At 40.9% G+C, this 16530-nt stretch overlaps 1 protein-coding gene across 5 annotated transcripts in view; it reads right to left on the bottom strand.

The window, feature by feature from the left end:
• sh3pxd2aa (SH3 and PX domains 2Aa) overlaps nucleotides 1-16530 on the bottom strand; it is a 113692-nt gene that overhangs the window by 30258 nt on the left and 66904 nt on the right. For all 5 annotated transcript variants that reach the window (XM_038714551.1, XM_038714553.1, XM_038714549.1 and 2 more), the window contains one exon: nucleotides 11758-11886. In XM_038714551.1, the coding sequence (XP_038570479.1) occupies nucleotides 11758-11886 (129 nt within the window). The remainder of the gene's footprint in view (nucleotides 1-11757; nucleotides 11887-16530) is intronic.

Below are 16530 nucleotides of genomic sequence, written 5' to 3'. Positions count from 1 at the left end.
AAAACAAAATGGAGATGCAGATATATAGGAGAAATGAAAAAGCAGTCACTCTCTCACTGTAATAGCCAGTTGGCAGCATAGCAAACCTGGACCCTGAGAGAAGTGGGCTGACCCTCATGTATGAGAAGCCTGTAGTCAGATTGCAGTTTTCACAGTAAATCTGTCCCGTAGGAGGAGATGTGAGCCAAAGATTGGCAGCCAGATGGAGAAAAATTACTCAGAGTCAATTAAAGCAAAGCATAACTTGGCTGAGCAAATGCAAGGAATGATGCATAAACTGACCAGTAAGGTTCAGAGAGGGCGTGGTGGGCCGAATTACTGTTAGGTTGAATATGCTCACTTGAAGAGAGATTGACTATTGACAGTTAAGTAGATTTGTTCATTTTTGTCCCTTTGGAGGCAATGCCTAATGGCCGGAGTATTCTTCAACCAAACTAGTTGGTACAACATGTCATATGATGATGCCGACAGACAAAATAGTTTATAGCTGTTTGAAACGGCCACACTCAAAGCCTGTCATCACAGAGAGGGGTTCAAATGAGGATAACGGTGCACACTTTTGGACAGTCTCTGTCCCGGTAGGACCCCTTGAGAGAGGAGTTGGTTGCATTGGAGTAACGTTAAAAACACCTCGGCAACAACTCGCCTCTCGCAAAATTTCAGAGCGAGAATCATCCTTGAGTGAAACTCTGAGGGGGGTCACTCGTGGGGATCCTTTCCAAGATGTCGGCCACCTGGTAAAACAGTTTGAGCCTGTCAGTGGCAAAAGGAAGGAACTTTTTGTGGACATAATTTTGACAGGCGCAATTGCCCCAAAGGAATATGTTGCAGCCACTGCAGACGGTTCGCAGCTGCCGGCTGAAGCCATCTGCTGCACGGATTCCAAAACTTTTTGTACCTGCGCTAGTCATTTCGATCCAGAATATGAGAAAATATGGCCCAGGTTTAAAAATACCTAAATTACCCTCAGAGTTCCCACTGATATTAGCACAGCGTGAAAAAATGAAACTGAGCTAACTAAAAAGTTCAATCTGGCTCAATTTTTGCTGCAACGCAATGCGACAACATCCAGTAACGCACTGCGCCAACCAATCAAGTACATTCAAATTCCTAGTTTAATTAATTTGTGACATGAATTGGGTGTAAATCTACTGTTTACCCTTTCAGCTAATATCAGTAAGATATTTCATCATCTTACTGATGGATGAAGCAACACACCCCAACTACCGCAACTCTTTGTGTTTTTTTAATGCTGTTTTTGGTCTTAACTGGCTTGGTTTGTTGCCCTTGTTCAAGACCATGATATCCAAACTAGTACCAGTCAAATCTTTTTAAGAAATTAGACATGGATATTCTCATCCCCCCAGGGGATGAATCCAAATGATTTTGGTGACATAAGGACACAGTTTCAACTTGTGCACAAGACATTTCAAAATCAGACAGGCATTTGCATTCCCTGAGCACATTTAACCATTTTGGACTCTCCGTGACCTTTCCTCTACCACCAACCTCAGGACAAATTCACTACTTTGCACACAGTTTATCTCTTCATCTGACAGGCACATTGCAATGAACTGTACTGAGCACATCCAGGCTTCCAAGGGGATATGCGATTTAAATTCTAATATCCTTTAATACTGCCTTTCAGCATCAGGGCAAAATTAACTTTGTTAGTTTCACTACTTGCTAGAAGAAAAACAAAATTACTAGTATGTTTTTAAGGATGTAATGAAAAGCTGCTTGGAACTGATAAAAATGCTTTTTAACTTTTCGTTTTTCTGAGTTAAGTTTCCTATTTCATGTAAGTAAAAATACAGGCACACGGTGGAAACTACAGTGTGTATAAGTCTTGGAGATCGAGAGATTCAATTCAAATCTTAACTTCCCACATAATCTTGCCTCATATGAAGTTCAGTGTGGCTTCAAATAATGTCAAATTGCACCCTAGAAGTTTTGATAAAAGACCTACTTAATCACTTTTCCTTTGAAACATCACAACATGATAACTGCACATGTACAGTACATGGCCTGCCATGGAAAAACAAAAATCACGCTGGCCAAAAGCCAGTTGGTGGGGTGGACGCCGGGTTTGGTTTGACAAATAAAAGGTCTTCAGGTAATTATACTGTAGAGCCATCTGTACATACAGCAGAACACAGGGGCAGACTGTTGTTTTAACAGGTTGAAATCATCATACCTTGTTTTTATTTTGGCTGGGTCCACTCTGTGTGTGTGTGTGTGTGTGTGTGGGTTTGAGTGAGTCACACTGATAAGCACAGCAATCCTGGAGCTCTGTGAGTCCTCTCGACTTGAACCTGAGCTGTAATGAATGGAATTCGATAGGATGAGAACATGAGCGCTCATTTCCTGTTGGTTATCAGGTCTTTTCATTGCCCAGGTGCTTAGTGAAGTGGAACCTGACCTACTCTTTACCTAAAGCAAACACTAAAATTTCGAACCGGTCTAAAAATCGTGTCGTTTTGTTTTGGGGGGGGGTTTCTAAATTGACGCCCTTGCTGGTTTGTCTGACATAACAGACCCAACTGCTCTGGAGGATTTATGAGGCGCTCAACAACTAATGACTAATATTCAGAAAGGTAATGCAGCAACACCTGCTGTCTCCCACACACACACAAACACACATAACAAAATCTGAATATGTAAGACAGTAGAGGAGCTGTAATTGGCATATTCTTACAGTGTTCAGCTCTAATTGGAGTTTCAAGTGCTGCACCATGTCTTGGCAGGCAATAATTGGCTACTTTCTCCTGCGGAGGGAAAGAGGAGGTCACGGGGGAGACAGTGGTACAGTAACTAAGCAGACCAAGATTATCTCCGCTACAGGCCTGTGCTCTGCGGGAGAGGTCTGAAGATATAGGAGATGTGATGCAGGGTCCGAAAAGTATGGGTGATGAAAAAAACATTAGAAAGTGAGCAAACCTGAACGAGTGGTGTGGGCAAAGACAGAAAGAAAGAAGACAAAAGAGGGAGAGCCAGCAGATGTTTGGCCGGGCCTTCAAAGCCATATTATTCACACATGCACTTTCTCATTTTGAGTGTTTCAGAACGGTGATCAGACAGTTTTGACAATGATGTCTTTTGGAAATGTGACATTGGTGGTAACAAGGTGACTCATTCTTGTTTTTCCTCTCAGCTTCTAATTAAACACAGATCCCCTGGAGAGCAGCGAGCACTGGAATGCTTATCTTCAGAGCAACGTATTGAATTGCCTGCATGTATTTCTGCAGAGTAAGCAGAAGGGGGGATTCAAAGTCGAAAATAGCAGCACAGCAATTGTTGTTGCCTAAAACCAGCTGTGAAATCAGCCACAGTATAATCTTTAACATGAACTTTCACTGCACCAGCTTTATCAATGGAATCGAACGACAACGGGTTTTTTTTTACGTAGATCCTCCTCCTCATCATCATCATTTTATACATACATTTCTGATCCATCCAGTGGACATGCTAAAGATGATAAACGAGGTGGCTGTGGCTCCCGTTGAATCATCAGTGTGAAAGATGAGCAACTGTGTAAGTAAATACCTGGTGCTCTGACAAAAAGTCTATGTACAACTTGTGTTTTCTGAGCTGCTAATGGTGAAATAAAGCTGATATTACACTGTGTAGATATAGCTTCAGCAATTAAGCTCAATTAGTTTGGATTTTGCTCAACGGCTACAGCTCAGATTCTCACCTCTGATTGAAACATTAGGGGTCGACCGATATGTTTTTTCAGGGCCAGTACCGACACCAATTATTAGTAATCAAGGAGATCCATGACCAATATTTGGAACCGACATACATTTGCAGTATAAATTTAAAGAGTTAAAATTTAGAATAACACAAACTCCAACACAAAACTTTGCTGCAGTGCGTTTAAATGTATGTTTAATTAAACGTATAATTAATTGTCATGTCTTTTTTAATTGTCAATCTTTATAAATAATAAAGTAATATGAATCAGAACAAGGACACAGGAGGTCAGTTGATACTCCTTATCGGTTCTTTTTCATTACTGAATAATTGCCCTTTAAAAAAATACATGATTTTTACAAAGAATAAATTCAGAACAGGATTAGAATTGAATATTTTATTGTAACTTAATGTTTCCGGGTCACCAACAAAACTAACATTTACAACAGCAACGTCACTATACAAACTCAATATCTCACTGAAAACAAATATATACCTGACGTCAAAGTACTGAGTGGAGTTTAGAAAGAATGTCAGACATCAGTCAGTATCTGCCGTTCCTCCTTTACCACCTCCTCCTCCCTCTGCTGCTACAGGGCAATGTGCCTTCTTTGTTGCCCAATGTATAGTTATCCCAATCTCAATTATCTTACACTCCCATATTTCCTCTTGTGTTGAGAAACATTAACGTTATCAAGATAACTTTTAAATGTTATGTTTATAATATAATTAAGAATGATCTTAAATCATGTTTTTTTTATTTTACACTTCAGGGAATATCAATGAAACTTGTGTTTGTTCATTTGTTTAAGAGTAGATTTGATCGTTTTTTGCAAATAAACTCTATTATGTTATATTAAGTATTATATGATTTATTTTACTCATTGGTATCCCTTTTAAATCATTTAATTCTTCAGCCATCTGAGTTGCAGTTTCTCATTTTCCATACGCATGTGTCAGAGTTAAAATGGAGGAGCGCCATTTACAGTGGGGACGCTGGGGACATGTCCCCGCCACTTTTTGAAGAGGCTGATTTTGTCCCTATCAATTTTTGAAAGCAACAACAAATGATAACAAATGAAAATGCTTTGAAAAAGGTTTGTTTTCACCTTAAAAAAAAAACATGTAATGCAATGTAAATATAGAAGAAGTACAAATAAAAAAGTAACTTAAGCTAAAAAAGACAAGCTACTAACTGGGCATACTACATTTTTAGATTTTGAAATGTCACCTGCCACCTGAATTTTGTGTTTCCGTTTCTATAAATAAAGACATTTTCAGCATTGGTGCAGAAAATGTTTCTATTTATGCAGGAAATTAAGTGTTTGATTCTCAAAATCATCTGAGGGACGACAGACCCCGACTCATATATTTCAGCACTGAATATTTCAGTCTCTCCCCTAATCTGTCCCCACCACTTTTTAGTGACGCCGTTGAGGAGCGCACATTCTCCCGTCAAGTTTGTTTTGTTATATATCTCAAAGTTTACGTATGCAGCGTTTCTCAAAGAGGCCCTGGGTCTTTGTCCACGCTGTAAGATGGAGACATTACATCCCAGTTTGAAGCTCATGTTTCCCTGTTGAAGTTTTCATAAAACGCAGGGGTCTTGTTACTGAGCCCGATTTGTTACATGTAAAAGGGGATAGCCAGCTGTGGGGTTTTCAATAACCAGTGTTGCCTAAACATCACGCTCAGTAGGGTAAAGCTCTTGCCATTACTCCTTCATACAGTGTATGTTTGTGTGCTCTCCTGTGCTGCCAATATTGTCCTCTGACACGCACACACCTCACACACACTATCATCGTGCTCATTAAAGACAACACAGTTTTCTGAAATGCAGAGCATTCACCAGCCTGTTGGGTTCCTGCCAGTATCTGTAAGCATCTCTTTGCTATGCTTATCGACACATGCTGGTTTTAACCTGAGCCCCTGACAGTGGCTCCCCGTTCAGCTTAAAGTAGTCTCCTCTGAGCCTCCGCTATCCCCAGATTGTCTGAGCTCAATGAAGTGACTGAAGCAGTTTAGCACTTTTTTACTGCCTGAGGGTAAAGCTAGCTAACAGGGCTAAGCTAGTACATTGTGAGAATGATACTAAGCCATCTCTTGGCTCAAGACATACCATCCTGACTGATGTTTGCTGTCTGTTTTATAGCCTAATGCTAATGCTTGCCTCCGGCCTCCCATGTGCACTCTGTCCAAAACAGCATTCTCTGATCCAGAATATCCTTTAAGCTAGCCCTCAGTACACCTTGATTAAAGACATGGGTTACATTTGACAGCCTAAGGCAAAGCTTATGTCAAGTTAGCATGCATGCAAAACATTTCGAAGCGACCTAAGGAGAAGACTTTAAAAGGGAAATGCTGCATCATTTCACATTTGGGCACTTTGATCATTTTTATGGTCACTGACAATCCACTTAATATTTAAACTATAAATTAATTCTGAATGATTCAACTTTGTATCACATTGGCCCCATAAACCAAAGATGTGTCACTCATATCTTGTATCTTCCACGCAACATTGTTGGCTATATAGAATGTATTGTGTAGGACCTTTCTAGTTTTCCAACCGCTTAACCCACATCACATTCATCACATTTGCACACATTGATACACTGATGACAGAAGTTACCTGCAAAGTGTCATCTGCGTATTAGTTGAAAGAAACTAATTATTCACACACAGTCACAGCAATTTGGGGCTAAGTATCTTTCCTAAGGACACTTCGACATGCAGACTGGACACAGTGTAGTTCTGAAACAACTAGTTGATTAATGGATTAGAGGTGTCTTTTCTCCATTTTATATAACTAGTGCAGATGGGACGCCTCCCTGCCTTGTTCAAAATGTGCATCTCACATTGGTAATAAATACCTAAATAAATGAATAAATACTTTGATATAGATCTCAGTTGTAATAGCAACAGCAACTCACATAATCATTTCCTCTGAAGTAATGGGCCTACAAAATAAAAGTGCAACATCTTTTGCTGCACCGCTTTATTTCGAGTCTGTGGCTTGCTTAACACACCTCTGAAAAAAAGCCTCAGGAAACTTGAGATTGGATTCCCCAGAATGAGAAGCACAGGAATTTTCCCTGCCTGGAGATGTTGGGGAAATTAAAATAAGTGTCTATAGGTTGATAGATGTGGATCAATCGCCGGGACTCACACACTACAGCACATGCTTTATTTTGAGCATATAAAACAGTCTTTTCATAGTTAATTTGTTGAATTAACTATGAAAAGTAAGAAAATATGACCGAACACACAACCCTCCGATTGAAAGGCCCGGGCAGTACTGACTGAGCTAACCGGTCACTCAAACTAATGTGACAACCCCTGACCTACAGCATTAATAACACTGAAACAAGATTCTGCTGGATATTCAGTGCTTCCTTAGAACTTAACATAAAAAATAAAACTTTTACAAGTCCGTTTCAACACATTCGTTTCTAACATAGATCCAACCTGTATGATGACGATAACTCCGTTTCAACTATTCACTACCACATCGGAGCATATAAACCCTGTCCCCCACGAGCGCTCCCCGCCATCATCGCTGCAGAGCTCTGCTAAGCACTGTTATGTAGTATAGGCTTTTTATTCATTCTGAATGTGTCACATGTTAAACTTGTATATGTTGGTTTCCTGCTTGGGTTTTTACCTTATGATGGGCATTATTAGTGAATGATCATGATTAGGGCCATAATAATGAACTCATTTGCCTCAAACATCGCAAACCAGGATTCTGTGTAAGCCTACTGACTATGGTTTCTTAACACAAGGGGTAGAGCCTTAAGCGGCAGGCAGTCCAATACACTGACTTTAATTCAGAGGAATTTCTTGACATTTTCAAGCCACTACACTACAGTAATGTAATTATTTTGTAGCCTTAAGGTAAGGCTTACCCTAAACTAACAAAAGCATGTGGTGCAAATGACATAATGCAATGCGTGGTTCTGATACTAAATTTCAGCTCCAGGCTTTCACTTTATGAAACTGGTCTGCACAGGGTACAGCCAGACCAAGCAAAGCACTGAGGACAAACCCTTGGAAAGGCATTGTGGGTTAGACTGAGTGCTGCCAGCCTCACCAGATCTCGTGCACACTGGGAAAGGTGTGGCGTGAAAATGTTGCCAAACTCATGGCATTGATTCTATCTCAACAGAATTGTACCTGCAGAGCTGAGCAACAAAAGCCCTGCCTGCGCGAGCAGCTCCACTGTTCCCCGCGACCGCTCCCCGCCATCATCGCTGCAGAGCTCTGCTAAGCACTGTTCCATAGTATAGGCTTTTTATTAATTCTGAACGTATCATATGTTAAAACTGTATTTGTTGGTTTCCTACTTGGGATTTTACCTTATGATGGGCCATAACAATAAACTCCTTTGCCTCAAACATCAAAACCAGGATTCTGTGTAAGCCTACTGACAAGAAATATACCACATAACTGAGAGACATCTTCAGTGTTTCCATATAGTCCACAGAAATTTACAAAAACATAGCTGTTATCACTTTCCAGAATAGAGGATTAGTACTAACTGACAACCCAACAGGAAGTTGTACTCTATGTGGGGTGTAGAGTCAAGTCCAGAGATAGGTAAGCAAATCTGTCTAATCTCTTTAAATCAACTGTGACAAAACAGCAAGTAGGGCCAAGATATTTCGGCAAATGGCTTTTCCGCCTGGTGTTGTGGCTCGGGCGGTACGCTAACCCAAAGGATCCTGTTTGCAGTTTAGTGTCAAGGTCCTCCTGGCAGATCCATTAGTCTCGGCTGATGGAACAAGGGAAAAAAGGGTATTTTCCCCCACATATATTCCCCCCTCTGTCACTGTGGCCACAGAGTGGAACGCTAGTCACTTAAATTTACAAGTAATTGTCTGAGATGATATCAGAAAGTGAGGAAGAAAACATCTATAGGATTACTGCTCATGAGGCCATGTGTACACAACATCAAGTATTTGTTTGAGTGCTTGTGTCTTTATTAGGTAGAGAGCAGAAAGAAAAAGAAATTGCGAGAGATTACATGCAAAAAAGGTCCCCTACCTGTCTAAAACTGGGAATGCGATTACAAGGCCACCTCGGCCCAGAACAAAAATGAATGTACATATATTTGGCACTTTAAAAAGCCAACAAATATCCCGGATCCCCATGTGTTCATCTATTACTGTCCATGCTCACTTTCCATTTTGCTGACACTTTTATCCACTCTGGATTCCCCTGATTTGTTTTATAGTTTAAAAGTGAAATGTCTTAACAAGTGTTGCATGGATTGCCATGAATTTTGGTACAATTTGGTGATCCTCTGACTTTTCAACTAGCACCATATCCCTGGTTTAAATTTTGATTTGTATACTAATACTTTGGTTTATGGCTAATGACATTCCCATCAGCCTCAGCTTCATCAGGAAAACTGTCACTAACTAAAAATACGAATGCCTTTAAAAACTTGCCTCTTAATCTTCTAGTACTAACTGTTTTGCTCCATGTGCCCCATCTGCTATTCCAAGAGGGATGTCCAAGTTTTTCAAAAGGGGTTCTCATCAAGTACTGACACAGGTCTGTGGCTTTTAAACCACACTGACCTTTCCTCTCCATCGCCTTCACATTACTGCCTCTCCTTAGTGTAAAACACCATATAATTTAACTGGTCGCATATGCAGATTTATTTTCTCCAGCTGGGACATTCCTCTCTCCAGACGCTCTATGGTTCCCATGTCCAAGGACGGACCACAGGGAGAAAACCAGGACAGTGGCCCGGATGAGGCCTCTACTCCTCTCGCAGGGACAATTTCATTGCATGTCCAGCCCCCACCCCCTTGGTGCTTCATAAATCTCACTTTACTATATAGCGGTTCCTAAGTTGCAAGATACATGTGCAAGGATACAGGATACACCCAAACAAACTAATGCAAATACACACCAATCCCTCATCTCACACACAACTTGTGATTTAACCAGTTTTCACTATGACAATGGGTCTTCTTGACACAATACTGTGAAACAGCTGGGTCTAGACATGCAAGGGCAATAACTTCTCACGGGGGCAAAACAACAACATCCAACTCTGGAGTTGAACCCATAATTAGGTCAAGCCTGCAGACACTTAATAACTAGTTGAAATATTCAGTGTTGGAATGAGGAACAGCATCTACATGCTACCATGCATCTATGATACCATGTGTGCTCAATATGTGGATGGAAAAAAAGCAGCATTTAAAGAAAAAATCAGGTGAAATATGGATTACAGCCTGCCTTGGAGAGGGTTAAAAGACATCACTGCACTACAAATAGGCACGTGTAGACCAGGAGGCTGCAGTAAAACCTTGAAACGGGGAAGGGGTTTGTGGGATACTATACGAGTTCTCAGATGTGTTTGTCTTGGCATAGCCTCCGAGTGATGTCATCATCATCTTCGTCATGGCTGTTCCTTCACTTCTTTGGCCCAGTAAATGACGACAGCACACATATCCAGCTCAGGCATATTGCTGTAAGTGCTTCAGTCAATATTAAATGTTAACATTCAGAATGGGGCTTTCAAATGGGTCTGGTGAGCAGATGCTGTCAAGCCAGATTTTCATAAGTGGGATCTCCAAAGAAAATGACTGTGTAGCTAAGTCACACTAATAAATATTTATTAACACTCAATGATGCATGCACCTAATTCCAAATAGTTTCTGAATTCCCCACTAAGTAAAGAGTTAACAGGAACACTTGACATTTCCAAACCTCAAAAAACAAAGTTGAAAGGAAAGCCGGAAATTACACTCACGTACTTGAAGTCAATCTTGAGAAGACATCAACTTCCTTGAGTACAAGTTTGACCGAAAGCCACAACACAAAAAGAAATAATTTCCCATGCAACATATTTACTCTTCATTTAACAATTACCTAATTTATGCTGACAGAGGACAAATAGGAAATGAACCAAATGCGATGTTCGTCATACACAGAAATGATAAAATAACAAGCTGGTTCAATGCTAAAACTGGCTAATTAAGGCACATAATCACTCAGATGTGATATCTCTATCTCTATGACAATGAATTCACATGCATAATAAGTGCATAGATAAGAGCAGAGACAACAATGGCAACGCGGCTTATTTGTGCCAAGCTGCTGAGTTCTCTTGAGTTGTGCAAGCTGCTGGCTGTCAGTGGCTGTTTGCATGGAAAATAAGACCAGCTCTGGGATTGCTAAACAGAATTTCCACAGGGGGGAGGGCCAGGTGAAACATGAAGTGCTGCATCTCATGGTGATGCAGACAGTATCGGTGTTCAGTTGATCGGCATTGTTATAATAATAATAATAATAATAATAATAATAATAATCTTTATTTGTAGAGTTACAAAGTGCTTTAATTAATTAATCAAATATAGTCAAATATTGTCACTGCAGTTCATTGCGTACATACTGGATAAACCTTTATCCTCGTAAATGTTGGCTTTACACCTTTACCAGCCTGGCTCCAAAACAGAAAGTAACCAATCCAACATCTCAATTCTCACTTTTACTAAGAGGAACAATAACATCTGAATTTACTTTGCATTCTTGTTGCAAAAGGAAAGAGACTGGCCTCCAGCCATCACACTGCCTTTCCTCCACAATCTACCCCCCCAACACACACAGACACACACTGACTGCTGCCAGTCAAACAGCACCTCCAGGTGGTGCCAAGCCTCAGCTAGGAGTTTGGGAGAAGAGGGGAGAGACCGAGGGAGAGCAGAGGAGCGAGGGGGGGGGACTCTTGCGGACAAAGGGAGTAAAAGAAGGGAGAAAGAAGGGAGACAGAGTTACTGGGTGAGCGTGCTTCTATGTATATGTCAGTATGTTTGTGCTACTACTGTGTCCTCAGAGAGAGGAAGATACAAACAGGAAGAAATGCCAAACGCCAAACCAAATGTCAGGCTATTCCAAGAACTTGTATTTCTTTAACAAAGCCACATTTTTATGTTATTTAGCACATAACTTATGTAAATGATAATGTTCTGTTATGATCTAAGTGTGTGGATGGTTGTCACAGACGTGCTTGGCATATAAACAAAAGAAGAATCCTCTTACCACTTTCGCTCTTCTCAATCACATCCACCGTCTCGCCGGCCTTTAGGCTGATCTCGGAGTTCTCCTGCCTCTCGTAGTTGGCCACGGCCACGTACTGCTCCAGCACCATGGGCTCCGAGCTGTCAATCCCTGAGGGGAAGAAACAGGCCGTCAGCCACCTGCCCGCTGTGGCACCCCGCGAACGCCCGCCGCAACCAACTACACTGCTGCCGCTGTGCACCCGGTACGCCGCCATCGGCCGACCCCCGCTCCCTGCCGCCCTGACCAATCAGAACGCAAGCTCAGGACTTGGCTGCATAGTCCAAAACATCTGGCCATATAGCGGAGTCGACCCCCGGCCCACAGCGATGGACTGAGGAGCATTGGAAGGAATCAAAACAAAAGGAGGGAACGGGGTGAAGATGTTTGTAGGGGCTGCATCTCGTGACTAAAGTGGATCCATGACCTCAACCAAACTTCTAAAGAGAAGTCTAAAGAAAAAAGAGAAATAGAGGAGCTGCTAATGGTTTGAGGGGAAGACTGGGGAGAGAACGAATGGAAGAATGGTGAAGTTTCCTTGTGGAAAATCAACAGTGCAGTTCAGAGGAAAGGCCTCCCCTCTACTGCCTTTGGGAGCCAGCCGTTGGACGGCGAGTCGGGAGGGGGGGTGAACACACCAATCATGGTAGTCAGCACTGCTGGCCTTAAATAGAAACATATGAGTGGACTAGAGAAAGAGAGAGAGAGAGAAACAGGGAAGGAGGTTGAGTCCATGTTTATGTGAAACAAAAGAAGAAAGCATTTCATTTGGGGTTAGGCCACTCTGTTTTCTCTCTCTCCTTCTCTCTGATGTTTAACCTTTTCAGTGCCAGCAGTGATTTCATTTACTGACTTCATGTGGTCTGATTGTTTGGTCACAAAGAGATGACCCCCACAGATTCAATTGGTCTTTCCAACAGACTACCCTTCATATCCTGGTGTTTTGTTGTTAAAGTGTTACAATGTATGTGCCCGTGATGTGATCAGGAACAGAACATGTGTGCAGCAAGAAGAAAGAAATTGACCAACAATCACTGTATAAAGAAATGAAAAGTCTTAGCTATTTATTTTTAACAAAAAGCATTTATTCAAATCTCTCCTGAAATTTGTTAAAATTGTGAATCCACTCCATGACTCATTCCATGAGGTGGTCCAACGAAACAGATGTCGCCAAAAGCTGATCATAACAAATCATGAAATAAATGTAACCAACTGACTCACCATAAGATTGAAACTGGACAATTTAAAACACTTTATTTTAGTGTTTCACTGATGATGTTCGTGAACATTTAATGCCATTTCTTAAAATTATCAGCACATGGATACTTCCAGCTTGGCAATGTGAGGTGCAGACACGCGTCAGCAGAGCTCCCGACAGTTTCTGATGAACTACACTTTAATAGCGCAAGTTAAGCAGTCCAAATCGTCTTTATAAGGGTTGAAGTGGTGCTTACGAAAATCGCATTGATACAGCAAGATGAATAAGAACAAAACGGTAGCAAATGCCCCACCAACGACGAGAACCAGTTTAGCTAGCAAGTTAGCCACGATGGCTAGCGTAGGGAAGTCTGAAGACTCTCTGTCAGATAATGACGGTGTCTCCATGAGCCAGCTAGTAAGATGTTAATGGAAGTCATGGGTCCCGAAGTTTTTGAAAAACCACCTGAATTGGAACGAGCACACCAATGTTTGGGGCCAAAACCACAGGAAGGTCGGCATCCTCGCCCACTGGTAGTATGTTTTCACAGATTCCAGGAGAAGGAAAAAGCACTAAGATGGGCCAGACAACATGAGGCAATGTATAAGGACTCTACTTTGAGGATTTATCCTTACATCTCTGCCGATCTCGTCAGAAAACGCGCCGCTTTTAAAAACAGTTGCTGTATCAGAAGGAGGTACGATTCCAGTTGCTCCATCAAGCACAACTACGATTTCGTTTTGGGGACAAAACATTACTTTTCAATACGCCTGATGAGTCTCAGCAGTTCTACGACCAGCGGTTGTTGCCAGACATGAATAAACCTTGATATTATGGCAGCAATATTGCGAGTTACAGAAGAGAAATGTTGACTAGGTTGGTTTATGTTCTCCTTTGAGTTGATAATTGCAATGCACTTTTTTCACAACTCATTTAGTAGGCTTATGGATCCTACATTTGATATCAGGTTTAAAACACCTTAATGTGACAGGTCTGTTCTAGGTCTAATACATAATGCACTTTATTTAGCTGGGCTAATTAACAGGTTATTCAGTAATTGTAATGATGATGAAAACCTTTACCATTGATTGCCCCCCCCCCCCCCCCCTTTTTTTTCTCTCACATTCATGTTTATGCGACATTATTAATGCGACGCTGTGTCTGGTAATGGTGCCTGTGGTCCGTTTATACACTCATGGGTAGGCTTGATTTTACATTTTATGCTTAACGTTTTTCTGGATAGATATTATGTCGGGAGCTCTGGGAAATAACTGAAAAGGATATGGACTTGGATCGTCGGAAGTTGAGAGATAGTTGTATGCTACGGCAAATCTAGACTGTTTTATAGTTTGGTTGGGTTTGTTAAAATGTACCATTTGCTGGGTTTTTGTTTTTTGGGGGGGGGTATACGATATTTGGGCACACAGACAACTATTGATAAATAATGGTAGACACTAGTGATAAGGTGACAAGTACTGGAGGGTCAGCTGTGCGCTTTATTAGTTGGAATGTTAGAGGCTTAAACGGACCAGTGAAAAGAACTCGCATATTTACGCATTTGAAGAGATTGAATACAGAAATAGCCTTTCTACATGAAACGCACCTGCGTACTGAAGATCATAACCAGCTGAGGAAAAATTGGGTCGCCCCGGGCCTACCACTCCAGTTTTAACCATAGGGCTAGGGGTGCAGCAATTATTCACAAAAGAATACAGTTTACTGCATCTGGAACGATTTCAGATCCCCAAGGGCGGTACATTGTTGTATATGGTCATCTCTTTAATATTCCAGTAGTCTTGGTCAGTGTTTACGCACCTAATTGGGATGACATTAACTTTGTTAAAAAAAAAATTTCCTTGTTACCGGATTTAAACACTTATACACCTTATATTTGGCGGAGATTTGAATTGTGTGATGGTTACGGATCGTTCCACCCTAAAACAGTACCCCTCTTAAAAATGTCTCAGACTCCTGCGGGTTATATGACACAAATTGGTTGTGTGGATCCATGGAGATTTTTATTTCCTGATAAAGAAGAATTCTCTTGTTTTTCACATGTCCACCAGACTTATTCAAGGATAGATTATTTCTTCACCGATAAAAGGCTTATCCCCTCAATAAAAAAGATTTTACTCTGCTATTGTTGAATCAGACCATGCCCCCGTCATTCTCGATATTTGTTTCTCTTATAACTACCCATCGCAGCCTGTGTGGAGACTGAACACAACTTTAATTTCAGATACAACCTTTTGCCAGTTCATATCTAACGCGATTGACAACTTTTTACTAACTTATAAAACAGACTCTATATCACCATCATTATTATGGGAGACATTCAAGGTTGTAATAAGGGGAGAAATAATATCGTACTCTGCCTCACGTAACAAAGAATCTATACGGAAAATTGATCACCAATATACTATGGCTCCAAAACCAAAACTGTGCCTTAAGACAAGATATGATTTATTATCGACAGAAAAAACAGAGCATGATTTGGTTTTTGCCTGTGCTAGGTTTTATGAACATGGAGAAAAGGCAGGTCATCTACTTGCCCAACAGTTAAAAATTAAATCAGCATCCCAGCTTATTCCCAAGATTAGGAAAACATGTCAAGAAGTGGATCAATTGTCAGTGGACCCTCAAGAAATAATTCTGCTTTTCAAAAATTCTATTCAGATTTGTATACTTCCGAATTTCCACAGGATGTCACTTTTATGTCAGCATTCGTGGCTAATGTAAACTTACCCTCAATTAAACAAGATCAACAGAGTAACCTGGATAAATCCTTACAACTTCGAGAGATAGAAGATTCAATCAAAGCCATGCAGAGCGGTAAAGCCCCGGGACCAGACAGATTTCCCGTCGAGTTCTATAAAAAATTCTCTTCTGTCTCCCTTACTTCTCAGTATGTTCAACAATTCTCTCGAAAAGTCGACTCTGCCATCAAGTCTTACACAGGGCCATATCACAGTTCTCCTGAAGCCAGATAAAGACCCCCTGGATTGTAGTTCCTATAGACCGATTTCCTTATTAAATGTGGATGTTAAAATTTTATCTAAAGTATTGGCCTCTAGAATAGAGCATCTAATTCCAGAAGTTATCTCACAAGACCAAACGGGCTTCATTAAGGGACGTCACTCTTTCATTAATATTCAAAAACGTCTTAATGTTGTACATTCCTCTGCGTTGGAGGGTAGTCCTGAAGTGATTATCTCTCTGGACGCAGAGAAAACATTTGATAGAGTTGAATGGAACTATCTATTTGCTGTGTTAGACAAATTTGGATTCGGTCCAAAATTCACTTCCTGGATTCGCCTGCTTTATCATCAACCAAAGGCAGCTGTAATCACAAATATGCTCACAATATTTCTCTCTGTTACACGGCAAGGTTGTCCCCTTAGCCCTTTGCTATTTATTTTAGCTATAGAGCCACTATCATCAGTACTCAGAACTTCACACTCTATTAGTGGTATTAAAAGAATGAATGTTGAGTACAAAGTTTCTTTATATGCTGATGATTTATTATTATATATAACTAATCCGCTGTCGTGTGCCTC

This window comes from Micropterus salmoides, unplaced genomic scaffold, assembly GCF_014851395.1.
Source record: "Micropterus salmoides isolate LMB-PRFRI ecotype aquatic unplaced genomic scaffold, ASM1485139v1 Ms_hic_scaffold_12, whole genome shotgun sequence".
NCBI lineage: Eukaryota > Metazoa > Chordata > Actinopteri > Centrarchiformes > Centrarchidae > Micropterus > Micropterus salmoides.
This window is presented reverse-complemented; position numbering and strand designations above follow the sequence as displayed.